The following is a 13,077-nucleotide window of genomic DNA, read 5'->3' as shown; positions in this document are numbered from 1 at the left end:
TGCGTGTCCTTTCAGTCATGAGCCACCATCCTACTAACTGATGTTAGGCACAGTGATGTGTGACATGAGGTTTGTGTTTGTTACAAACAGTATCATAGTGTGTATGTGTGTGTAGTTTGCAGGAAAGATCCTGTCACATTTATATACAGAATATCACATACCAACAAAAGCAAAAAAGGTCCTGCAAAAGTATTTTTTTCTAGCTTAAAATTAAAAAGATTTGTTTCTAAAAAAATAAAAATAAAATAAAAAAACACAGCTCGAGTTGAAGCCTTTGAGTTAGCTGTTGAATGTGTGGCTTGAATGAGAGCATCATCAAGGTCAAATCCCTGTAAGATGGCACCAAGTATTGGCTTGTTTTTCAGTGACAACCTGAGGCAGAGTGGGAGGTTGCTATCTTTATCCTGGTAGTACCATCGGTTTAGTTCTCTACATGTAAGACCACTTTAAGCAGAGTTGTTAGACAAAATTAAAAGCTTCTTTTGGTTTAGATGGTTTTTACAACTACCGTTTATTATCTATCCACTGCTACCCATCCTAGAACCTAAAGGACCAATACACCAGCTCAGCTCTGGTACTCCCTGTAAATAGTCATGTTACTGTTTTTCATATCCTCATTTATTCCTTGTTACGGAGTGTATATTTAGTGTTAATACCATCTTTTATTTTTAATGGTATTCTATTTATTTACATTAAAATTAAAGGGCCAGTAATAAGCACCCCCACTGAGTCCAGTGGCCGGAACCGATTAATGTTATGCGCAGCGCAACAGCCAATGGGCTCGCGTCATTCGTCTATTAGGCGCACATTAGTGTGGCCAAAGGACATGCATTGTCCGTCCATTTATTCCCAGCCATTGCTGATCAAAAGCTCTTCCCACGGCTTTGGATAAAATTGAGTACAGATATTTAGCTAAGTCTTATTAATCTCCACAACAAAACAATAGAAAAGCTCGAGATGCATCTATTCACTCCTAGAAAACAGGATTCGTCAAGGTGGAGCTATGGAAACGAAGAATGACACCTTCCGTTCTGTGTTAGTCCAACAAATGGCTTGTGAAAGGCAGAGCCTCCTGAGCCGGTATTCCTTGAGATTGAAAACATTGCAACAATCAAAGCTCAGCAGAGCAAGACAATTAATCAAACGATGGAGGAAAGCCTTCTCCTCTGTCTACTGAGGCAAACACACACACACACACACACACACACACACAGGAACACACCCATTAGTGACACGCACCCACATGCACACTGATGCACATAGTAGAGAGACAAGAAGTAGGAAACAGGTAAATATGACACCAACAGACGTGACAGAACCGGTTTTCCTTCCCCAAAAAACTGAAAGCACAACACTGGTTTCTATGGTGACTCATATAATGAGTGGCAAGTGTTAATAGTTGCAAGTAGGGGAAGAACTGCTTACCGATCTGACACAGATATTATCAAGAAATGTCATGTTTTCCTAATCCGAATGTGTCCCATTGCCCAAGAAGCCTTGCGCAGCGGCCGCCCAGTACCAAGAAGGAAAGGTTAACAACCACCCCTGGGCAGCATTCTCTGACATTATAACAAGACAACTGGTCTTGCTCTCATTGAATCACTATGACAACATCTTGTTGGAAACATACATTTGACCCGTATAGATCCTGTGTTTTGCCCCGTGACTGGGTGTTGTGTACTGGATGATGTGGCCTGAAGGACACGGAGATGAATATCTAATAGAGACATTCATAGGAACAATGGTACAAAGGTCCCCATTGGAATAACATGTTGTCCGAAATAAATTGCCGTCACGGGTTTCGGGGGACCAATCCAGTTGATAATGTGAGGTTAAACAACGTTTCTGATGATGTCTTGCACAGTGAGGGTCCTTGGAGCTGCAAAGGCAGTCATGCATTTCTCCTTCACATCATACAAATCACGCTGTCCACTGGCCATTTTGATTAGCTCATGCTCAAAACCAGCTGACCACACTATAGATTATTTGCCTGTTTGAGAAGCAAACTAACAAGCATGTTGCATTGGATCTGGTACAAAATCAGTAGACCTCTTTGGGATTGTACCAGTTTGTTTTGGACCAGCATACCGGGTACGTGAAAATTTTGCAGGAAAAATGGAATGGTCCAAAATTGGCAATTTCTGCCAACACACACACACACACACACACACACAAAAAAAAACCTCACACAGAGCCATTTAGAGAAATCATTTTAGATTTTCCCCCCACAATATAAAATCCATAATTCATAAATTGCAGAGCATTGACAAATGTGTTGCTGTGATCCCTGCTGTGGTTATATAATTGTCATGGGGATTTTCAATAATTAAAGAAATATATAAAGGCAACCTTGTTTACCACATAGTTGATGGAATCAAATATTGACATCACGATGGGGAAAGTGTTTAATATCAAAGGTGAACAGACATCCACCCTCAGGCACAGGTTTATAGTCTGGTCTTCTTTCTAGTACAAGAGTCCTAGGAAAACTTTTCTGTTACAAACCACGATAAATCAGAGGTACGTCAAAAAGTTTATAGAAACATACTTTTATAATAACCCCGGGCCAACCGGAATGTTTCGGCACTTGCTGTGCTGGAATTTCGCCTGCAGTTGTCATGGAAATGGAAACGTGAAAGTCGGCTCCCAATCAGTATCCAAGTGTTTTCCCTACTGCTGTTTGAGACATGAGCACACACACGCACGCACACACAAATCTCAACCCTGCCCACCATCTCACGTAACGCTTCATGTGATGGTACCATGCATTTCCCTAAGGCAGATAGAGATGACAGAGTGTGCTAGACCTGAGAAAACAACTTCCAGGCACTCCTGTACCCTCCACAAGGCCTGGTCTACAGTCAGGCAGCCAGAGGAAATATTACCAGCACACACAAAGAAACACAGCTGCTCCTGTAGCCCTCTGGCTGGGTCTACTGGAGTATTGATGTGCTGCTTCTCTGGTGGGCATTTAGCTGGGAGAAACCAGGGGCCAGTGATACTAAACGGCGGCACTTTGAAGAGATACTGACATCAAAGGGAGAGAATGCTTCCTGTCACATTAACCCCACAGATCACGATGGGTTGGGTTAACAGGACAGTTGTTATCAAACACTGACTTACTCATGCTGTATTAATAAAGATCTATGAAAACAGTTTATAATGCTACACAAGGCATCCACCAGCCAGTCTCCGTAGTCTTAACATTTAATTCCATTTCAATTTCCCTTCCTCATTTCCATCTGCGGAGCGAGGGACTAAGGGCTTAATGAGTTCTTGTAGATTAGAAAACACGTCAAAGATCTGTTAACGCCCCTAGGCTCAGAACACTATCATGTATTTTGTGCCCCATTTAAAATGAGACGTAGGCCTGCTACAAGTGGAATAATCACAGACAAGAAGCAGCAATGCTAATGCTTATTAAAAAGATCTGTAATGGATGACAAACTGACTATCAGTTACTTCTATGGAGCAACATCCCCCTACCTTCATCATCACCTTCATACCCCCCACCTTCTTCATCGTCATCACTTTCTTACCACCACCTTCATCACCACCTTCATACCCCCCACCATCATCCTCACCTTCATCATGTTCATTATACCCTCACCTTTACCCTCATACTCACCACCTTCATCACCTTTATACTCTAACTTAATACCTCCCACTTTGCTCATCCTGACATACTGTATTTGAACAGATATGTTTGACGTGCACCCTGCCCTGCATGTTTCATAAGTGCAGCTCATCTGTTCCAGCAGCATGAAATCGGGAAGGGAGCAAAACGTTACAAAGACAAGTGATTTTCAGCCTCTCATCAGGGGGTGCAGAAGCTACAATGTCTGGGTTGCAGCACAACTACATCCCACAGACTACTAACCATGCCTGGATAACCATGCTGAATGAAATCTAGACTCAAATATAAACCAGACTCGGCAGTATTCTGTCAAACATAGCTGCAGACCGGAACTATCCAGAATAAACACATTGAGTATAAAGGTTCCATTTTCAGCTAATGTTGGGAAGCTGTGCCCCTCATTTGAAACTGGCCAGGAAACAAGGAGGCGCAAGCTAGCTCTGCACAGCATTAATGTACCGCCACAGGCAGACAAAAAAGTGTCCCTCTTCCTGCCGGTGTCTCTCTTAACCCTGTACACAACCAACAGCCCACAGTGAACCAGAGGCACTACACAAAAACTGAACAGAAAAGGCATTCCTTTTCACCTCCATACTGTGAATCCATTAGGTCCTATTCGCAGCTCCGTGCCTGCCCACAAACAACAGGCCAACCGACCATCCCCATGCCACCACCCAACACAACAAACCCCCACAGACCAGCTCCCCTCCTCCCACACACTCACTTCAATACACCTTGAATTGAGTGCTCTAATTGGACTTTAATGGGCTTCAGTCATTACAGGGGAAACATTGCCTGGTTACAAATCATCAATCCTCTCCCTGGGTTTCCTCTCCTGCTCCGCAGACTCCATTATAACATTTGGAACACAGCCTATAAATAACCCCTCAGCTCAGCCATCCTCAGTCACATAGGGAAATGGAGCTCTGTAGCGGATATACGGAACGCAAGGCACCGGAATAACAATCAGGCCTTTGCTGTGGATGAGACAGGCTGATGGACAGGCAGGCGGACAGGCAGGCAGGCCGGCCAAGGTGTCACAGAGCCGCAGGACAGCAACACAGATAGACCCAACAAAATCACGAGAAGACCTAGAGACAACTGTGACGCACTGGAAAGAGACCAGCAAAAAACATAAGCAAATTACAATGCAACCTCTTGCCCTAAACTGAGAGTACGCTGGGGCAAAAATACCTGACCATTGTCACAGAAAAAGAGAAATGATGAAACCGTGACTATGTAAGGCATGACCTTGCTATTGAGAGGCAGACCTGACTCTATAGAGAAGACAGACTATGTGAATACCGCCCACAGAATGCAGTGGAACCTCAAGCCCATTGTATTTACCTCAGATAACACAAACCATTTGAAATCAAACACTGGCTAACTTCCGTATCTGTTAGGCGAAATATCGCAATGTGTTTTCACAGCAACCAGATGTGACCCGTCGCCTTGGGAAAAAAAGCTCAGTCTGTGGAGCAAAAACAACATTGTCGACACAATCATTTTATTCATACTTGTAGTGGTTACATTGCTTATAATATAACGGTGTAACTGACATTGTCATTTGGAAATGTTCATGTTATTTACGGAGAACTTCAGATTTTATTTTAGTTTCAATTTTGTTATTTATTATACTTGAAATAGTTTTGCATTAGTTTGTGTTGTCTAGTTATGCCTTCTGTCAATCCTCACCACTAGAGGGCAGTTTCACTGATGCTAAGGGTCAAGTGCATAAGGTCACAGGTAAACAGATTGTAGGGATGAATGGGTAAAAATGGAGATTAGTTTGGCTATTCACAAAATCAACTACGCAGTAACAAACACCCTTTAATCTGTCAGCATATCATTTCTTTCACTTAATGGGAACACCACACAACTATATATCTATAATGGGACATTATGTAGTTAGCATGTTGAAAAACAGTTTCATCACTCATGTTTCAAGTCTAGAATCTTGCAACAGCCACTATAATACCTTTCTTGTTTCTCAATTCCTTTGGCAACGTGAACAAATGTCTCCCAGGCCAATAAAGCCCATTCAATTGATATTGAAAGAGACAGTGAATGAGACGGGGACATTATGACAGAGACAGTGAATGAGACGGGGACATTATGACAGAGACAGTGAATGAGACGGGGACATTATGACAGAAACAGTGAATGAGACGGGGACATTATGACAGAAACAGTGAATGAGACGGGGACATTATGACAGAAACAGTGAATGAGACGGGGACATTATGACAGAAACAGTGAATGAGACGGGGACATTATGACAGAAACAGTGAATGAGACGGGGACATTATGACAGAAACAGTGAATGAGACGGGGACATTATGACAGAAACAGTGAATGAGACGGGGACATTATGACAGAAACAGTGAATGAGACGGGGACATTTAGACAGAAACAGTGAATGAGACTGGGACATTTAGACAGAAACAGTGAATGAGACTGGGACATTTAGACAGAAACAGGGACACTATGACAAAGACATTATGACAGAGACAAAGAATGAGACAGGGACATTATGACAGAGACAGGGACATCATGATGCAGAAAAAGACAGGTGCAAGTACAGAGACACAAAATGTGACAGGCAGGAGGGCCAGTCAGGGTCTTAGCACTGATGATGCAGGACTAACACCTGACCTGGGCCAGCTACAGCATTTATAATGTCAGCAGCTATAGACTGGAAACACACGGCTCTGACGTAGGCTGACCTTTAGCTTATCCGCTGAGATTTCCAAGAGTTGATTGGAAAGGAAACCGGCAAGACTATTTAGAACAGTACAAGAGGGAGAGACAGAAAGGAGAGAGAGGAGAAAAGGAGGAAGGATGACAGGAGGGGCAGAAAAACAGGGAAATGGATGTAAAGAGAAATGGGATGGTGATTAACACAGATCCGAGAGTACATTGACGTGATGAGACAGAGGTGGGGAGACGGCCAGCTAGCTAGGAGGGCTGTCCAGCTGATAACAATGACAAACACAGCTACTACACTCAAAACACTCAACCACAAACCCCACTAATCATTGACATCAAGCATCCCAAGTTTTCAAGCTCGAAGCTCTCGAGAGGCGCATCAGTCAAAGACAATGCATCTGCGCCATTGCGACCCGGATTCTTATCCCGGTCGAGCCATTCTGGCCATGCCCCGACCATGCTGGCAGTTGCTGCTACAATTCTCCAGCCACAGAACAACTGCTGCTTGAACAATAACATTATATCAGTTGTATGAATGTATAACCTCATCAACAAACAGTACACACACACGCACACACACACACAGACACACACACACGCACACAACATAATGCAATAATATCCCTACGCATTATGGAGTAATTGGTGGCTGGTAAATTAAAATCTTTCTTCAGTCTGGTTCTGAACGCAAATGGTTGATTCCCTCCTGTACACCTAAACTCCAGAGGGAAAGACAATAAAGGCAGTGTGACCGCGATGGCTTCATGTTGCCACGGCTTAATTAACAGCTTCATACTGCACAGGCTTTTTAAGAAACAACCATGGGAGACCTGTGAGGCTAAAGATCTTTCTCCAGGGTAATTACCTAGTCTTTGAGACTCAGCTCACATATTGAAGACAGTGGCATTCAGTGGCACAATGGACTCAATGACAAACAGTGTAATACTAAGAGTGGCAATTACGTTCACCATAGGGGACAAGGAAAACGTTGACAAAACATTTCCCTGAACCTGAAAGACTTAGACATCAGTGAATGTGAAAAACATTAAAACCAACCTCACTAGTCTGGTTCAGCACATCGTAAAGCAGAATCAATTAACACAAACACAGCCTTTTATGTAATACATAACACTGGGTTCTTGGAGCCATCAGGCTCTTACAGGATACTAGCCCAACCTCAAAGAAGTCTAAGTGAATAAAAATACCTATCCTTAATGTATAAGTACAGTGTGATAGGCCTTCAAGACATGAACACAGAACAGCGACATGGGGGCAGGAATCACCTCAGCATTTGGGAATCAAGCCTGTTATCTCCTCACTATGTTCTATACAACATCCAACATTTAGTCTATCATGTTCCTCACAGTGTTAAGATGCCAGCTTGTGTGAGGCAGTGTACGTTTCTGTGTGGAGACCACTTCAAACCCCTCTCCCGGTGTAGCGACGGAGGACGAAGCCTGCGATGAGGCGGCAACCACCAGGTACGGCTCCCCAATATTATATCAACGACTGATTAACAGCTAGCCCTGATTTACAAGTGATAAAATGACATTAGGACAGCAGCACGGCCATGGTTAGCATAACAACACTAAATTAAACATGACTAGCTGATTCAACCACAGGAACATTAGAACTCAGTCAAGAAGATGAGGAACAGTTATTCCGGGGCAGATCGTTTCGGCCAAATCTAACCAAGTAAAACTAAAAGCAATTGTCTAAGATCAATGTATGGTAATTGTCATCAAAGAAAATGACATATTGAAATACAAACATACATTATATTATTAGTAGGATACCCTTTATGAATCACATAGGAGATCTCCGCATGCAACCGTCAGGCAGCCCAACCGGTCTAATGTTGCCAACACATCCTGTGTGTCAGGCCACAGTAGCTAAAGGTTATTGGCACATTCGGATTCCTCATTATGATGTTTTCATTCCAACAGAGTGTGGGCAATTATAATCAGACAACTAGAAACCGCCGTCTCAGACAGGTGATTAGACATCCTGCTCCTCACCAGTACCTGTCTGACAGACAGCTGAATCAAGCCCCATCAGGTCTCATTCGAGTCCCCCTTTGTTCTTTTGTAGACACTATCTCTGTGTCTGTGTCTCTGCCAACACACACTTAGTAGATGCTCTAGCCTAATCCAGAACAATTTACAGGGGCAATTCTGTTTAACGTCTTTCTCACGGACAGAATACGTTTTTTTCACCTTGCCGTTCCTGGATTCCATCGAGCGACCTTTCCGTTACTGGTCAGGTGCTGTAACTGCTAGGTTATCTGCCAACACACACACAACCACACCCAGCCTCCAAACTTCGGGATGCGGAGGGCAACAATACAAATGTGAGTTGGTACGACAGGTGGTGTTATCTGTTGCATAAAACTACAATGAACGAATTAAGCCGGCAGCCTCATGGAGGACAGTTGTGGACACTTGTCTTCATACAGAGAATCAACTCTCTGGGTAAAAACCTGCACACCACACAACTTTAAATCTGCATTGAAAACACAAAACATCTCATTCAGCATCAAGTATCAATGGTCAGTACATATTTACAAGCAGGATGTCTAAAACTGAGTTTACAGTCTATAACAAGTAGGGCTAGCCTGCACTGCAGGAATTTAATGAAATTGGGGAATGTAAGTGAAACAGCTCTGTTGCGCTGATGCTGTTTAGCACCTACCTGAGATAGCGCAGTGGCTCGATGGTCTCCGTCGGTTCAGTTGAGCTGTGGTTCATCTTATCAGCCTAGAAGGTTTCAACACTGAAGAAAAGGGGCAAATGAGCTAATACCGCTTTACAGAATACACTCTTGTTCTCTTGCTGCCTGCTGTCTCCCACACAGAACCTTGCCTCTTTCTCTCCAACTCCAGTTCTCTCTCTGATGGAACCGGCTGGCTGGCTGCTGGTATCTGCAGCCCTTCTCTGGGAGGCAGCCAATTAAGAGGCAAGGAGGCATGGGGGTAGCCACCTGATTGGCCCAGCCTACAGTGAGTCGTAGCAGCTCAGTCATGGAGAAAGTGCATCCCCCTCTCAGAGGCTGAACAAACATACCCTCTGTGGAGAGACTGGAACAGCAGGGATCGCCTCAAAGCTCTGCTGATAGCATATGAACACAATAACGACGCCTATCATTTTCTAGTGGGGGAGGTGCGATATGGACATCCATGTAGATGGAACAATTACAATTTGCCAAATTTGTTAGTACTCAGCCAGATTCACAAGGTCATACGGTATCTTCTGAAGTGTCGTATTATACCATTGAAATAATGTATGGTGTGTTTGAAGTGTGGCGTGTTTGAAGTATCCAATGCAGGGAAATACCAACTGTGAACCCCTAAAGGTGTGCAAGCATGCAATACAGGTGCGCACACACACAAGTGCACAGAAAACTACAATGAGCAAAATTGTATACAGTAAATAAGCTGATGTGAATACAGTCCAGTTTAACTACTGCTAATAGCTTCTAAAGGGGTGCCGCTCTTAACTGGGTCAAGATAACAAACAAGAGCTCACATTCTTCAGAAAAGGTCAGAGCTGCTTTCAAAGGTCTAGCCTTGTTCAGCATTCCAGAAGGCATGTTTTACCAAGTATAATTCAACAATTTGAAAAACAACAACAGTTACATTTTATGAGTTTTTACAGTGTTGCAATGCCTATCTTGGGGATAATTGGGATTTAACTGTTCCTTTTAGTTCTTCCTATTGTGTTAATACCAGTAATTGAAAATAGGAAACCCCAAGCCGCTGTACACAGACAAAAGCCAATGAGATGTTTGGTGCAGACTGCCACCCTGAGGTAAGAAGACATTACTGCCAACAAAAGTATGCAATTATAAGGAGGGTAGTGGATTTCTATTGCCAATTAAGAAAAATAGGAAAGTATTTATATACAGACAGATACTTTGGTATATTAATGTGATGATTCACAGTGGTAATATGTTTTAATATGCCACTGTTAACAACTCAGATGCAGGTTTTGTCATTAGGCGTGTTTACACTGCACCTTAGCCCAGGGCTAAGAGCCTGATTAGCCCAGGGCTAAGAGCCTGATTAGCCCAGGGCTAAGAGCCTGATTAGCCCAGGGCTAAGAGCCTGATTAGCCCAGGGCTAAGAGCCTGATTAGCCCAGGGCTAAGAGCCTGATTAGCCCAGGGCTAAGAGCCTGATTAGCCCAGGGCTAAGAGCCTGATTAGCCCAGGGCTAAGAGCCTGATTAGCCCAGGGCTAAGAGCCTGATTAGCCCAGGGCTAAGAGCCTGATTAGCCCAGGGCTAAGAGCCTGATTAGCCCAGGGCTAAGAGCCTGATTAGCCCAGGGCTAAGAGCCTGATTAGCCCAGGGCTAAGAGCCTGATTAGCCCAGGGCTAAGAGCCTGATTAGCCCTTAATTTACATGTGCTCTGGAAGCGCAGTTACCAACTGCTACACTGTGTTTCCGTTTCGGTCCTTTCACTCAGGAAACTTTTGTATTTTCAGTACACCCGCTTTATCTTCGCGAAGCTGTTCCAGCAGCTTGCTTTTGACGTAAATCTAGCCAAAAATGTCGAAAAACTAAAGTTTGAGTCACTGGTAGTGACAGTCTCTGCCTCATGGTCATATATCCACACCGACGGTTTTAAAGAAGTGGTCAAATTAATGCGGACTGTGTGGCCATTTGGATCAACACGTCAAAAAGTCGTTCATTGAATGAACATCGATCGCTTGTCAGTGACGTACCTGCATTGTAGATTGTTCGAATACCAAGAACATAACGTCTTTAGTTTGTCATATATATCATGTAAAATAGTCTCGTGTCGTATTTGTCAGTTTGCCCAGGACTTAGGTATGCAATTGTGAATCCTTAAGAACAATGAAGTGCGAAAAGGCCTCGTGTGAATCGTTAGCCTAGAGTTAAACTATTGTGTGAACACAGGTTAACATAGCCAATGGACAAGAGCGAAGTATTGTGAAAGGATCTTAAATCGCGATGTCGTAATAATGCGTGCCAGTAACCTTATCAACAAGAGAATCTAGGCAATCTTCTCACAAAGTTCTCACCGCCTGTAGGGAAACATCTGGCCTAACTGTTCCTCAAATTGGTCGAAGAGCATCTCACTGGGCCTGTATACCCTGATGGGGCAGTAAAAGACAAATTTTGAAGAACAGTAAATCATACAGATACCTTCTAGAAAATGCACACAGATAAGGTTCTGCGCGGAATGGGTTACAAGTTAGGGGTGACAATTGGCGAGGGAAGCTACTCTAAAGTCAAACTGGCCAGCTCCCAAAAACACAACGCCGAGGTCGCCATAAAAATTGTGGACCGAAAAAAGGCTCCCAACGACTTTGTCCACAAGTTTTTACCCAGGGAACTGACACTTCTGAGGGGAGTGAGACACGACAACATTGTCCATGTGCACGAATTCATCGAGATTTCCAACGGACGACTATACATAGTGATGGAGGCTGCAGCGACAGATCTTCTCTTAAAAATCCAAGAGGTAAATTCCATCCCCGTTGACCAAGCCAAGAAAATGTTCTCCCAGATAGTCAACGCCGTGAACTATCTCCATCAAAACAACATTGTCCACCGAGACATGAAATGTGAGAACGTGTTGCTGACTAGAGACAACCAGGTAAAGATCACTGACTTTGGTTTTGGGAGGTTTGCTACTGGCTACCCCGAGCTGTGCAGCACCTACTGTGGTTCCGCGGCGTACGCCCCACCGGAGGTACTCCTTGGAATTCCCTACGACCCCAAGAAATCTGACGTGTGGAGCCTGGGTGTAATTCTGTATGTCATGGTCACTGGGTGCATGCCGTACGACGATTCTAATGTCAGCAAACTCCCGCGCACTCAGCGCAAGGCATTGGTCTACTCGGACAACGTCACAGTCGAAGAGCCGTGTCGGCAGTTCATTGCCTATCTGTTGCAGTTTAGCCCATCTACCCGTCCAACCATCCAAGATGTGGCAGAGCAGACTTGGTTGCAGTAGGCAAGAGACCAGGACAATGACTGATTAAATTATGTAATTGGAAAATACACGTGTTAGGACTACACTGTATATAGGCTATATTTCGTTAGTCTATTTAAAATGGGCGATATACGTTTATATATTTTGAACAATTACGTTATTAGTCATTTGTATACGACTATTGGGCCTGGCTATTGTGCATATAGCCTATTTTTCTCTGTTCATTATAATCAACACATGGTGCAAAAAAAATGCAATAGTTACCTTGTCAACTGTTCGTAACATATTCTTGATGCATAACAACAAAATCAGGTTCGTTTACACCTGTGACAGTTAAATATGCACTTGTCTTTGCTGTCTACATAAGCACACAAGGCAATCTCACATTCGCTACACATCGAAACGAACCGCTTCAAAATGTCCAATAGGCCTACGGAGAAATCCAGGATTCTTACCTTGAACCAGAAATATGCTTACAAAGTCAAAGAGAGCGCGCAGCCTGCGACCAGAGCGTTAAATCAATCGAGATGGAAAGACTCTGCTTTGGAAACGCATGACCGGACGATGGACGTATACCTTTCCAAGCTGGCTCAGTACAACACAGCGCTCTCAAAACCTCTGGGGGGTCCAATAGGCGAAACAATCCGGGAAAGAGAGAAGGGTGGAGGAGACCAAAATACACTTTTTTCCCAGCTGTACTTATCCCGAAGATGGTCGTCAATATTTTAATCACGAACGGCAAATTAACTAACTTTTTCATGCACTGCATCTT

The 13,077-nt window shown here is 43.7% G+C and overlaps 2 protein-coding genes across 2 annotated transcripts in view; one reads left to right on the top strand and one right to left on the bottom strand.

The window, feature by feature from the left end:
* Window positions 1-9,310, bottom strand: part of yjefn3 (YjeF N-terminal domain containing 3) — a 38,894-nt gene extending 29,584 nt beyond the window's left edge. Inside the window, exon 1 of the mRNA XM_010871597.5 lies at window positions 9,038-9,310. Within this exon, the coding sequence (XP_010869899.1) occupies window positions 9,038-9,093 (56 nt within the window). The 5' untranslated portion in view covers window positions 9,094-9,310. The remainder of the gene's footprint in view (window positions 1-9,037) is intronic.
* Window positions 9,311-10,757: 1,447 nt separating this feature from the next.
* tssk6 (testis-specific serine kinase 6) lies at window positions 10,758-12,752 on the top strand. Its single transcript, XM_010871596.3, has one exon. It carries the CDS (start codon window positions 11,523-11,525, stop codon window positions 12,324-12,326), a length of 804 nt encoding a protein of 267 aa, XP_010869898.1. The 5' UTR covers window positions 10,758-11,522; the 3' UTR covers window positions 12,327-12,752.
* Window positions 12,753-13,077: the final 325 nt, after the last annotated feature.

The sequence above is a fragment of the Esox lucius genome, chromosome 8, assembly GCF_011004845.1.
Source record: "Esox lucius isolate fEsoLuc1 chromosome 8, fEsoLuc1.pri, whole genome shotgun sequence".
Taxonomy (NCBI): Eukaryota; Metazoa; Chordata; class Actinopteri; order Esociformes; family Esocidae; genus Esox; species Esox lucius.
This window is presented reverse-complemented; position numbering and strand designations above follow the sequence as displayed.

What these genes read in the sequence shown, in the direction of transcription:
- tssk6 (XM_010871596.3), top strand. Translation starts at nt 11,523, where the DNA reads ATGCACACAGATAAGGTTCTGCGCGGAATGGGTTACAAGTTAGGGGTG.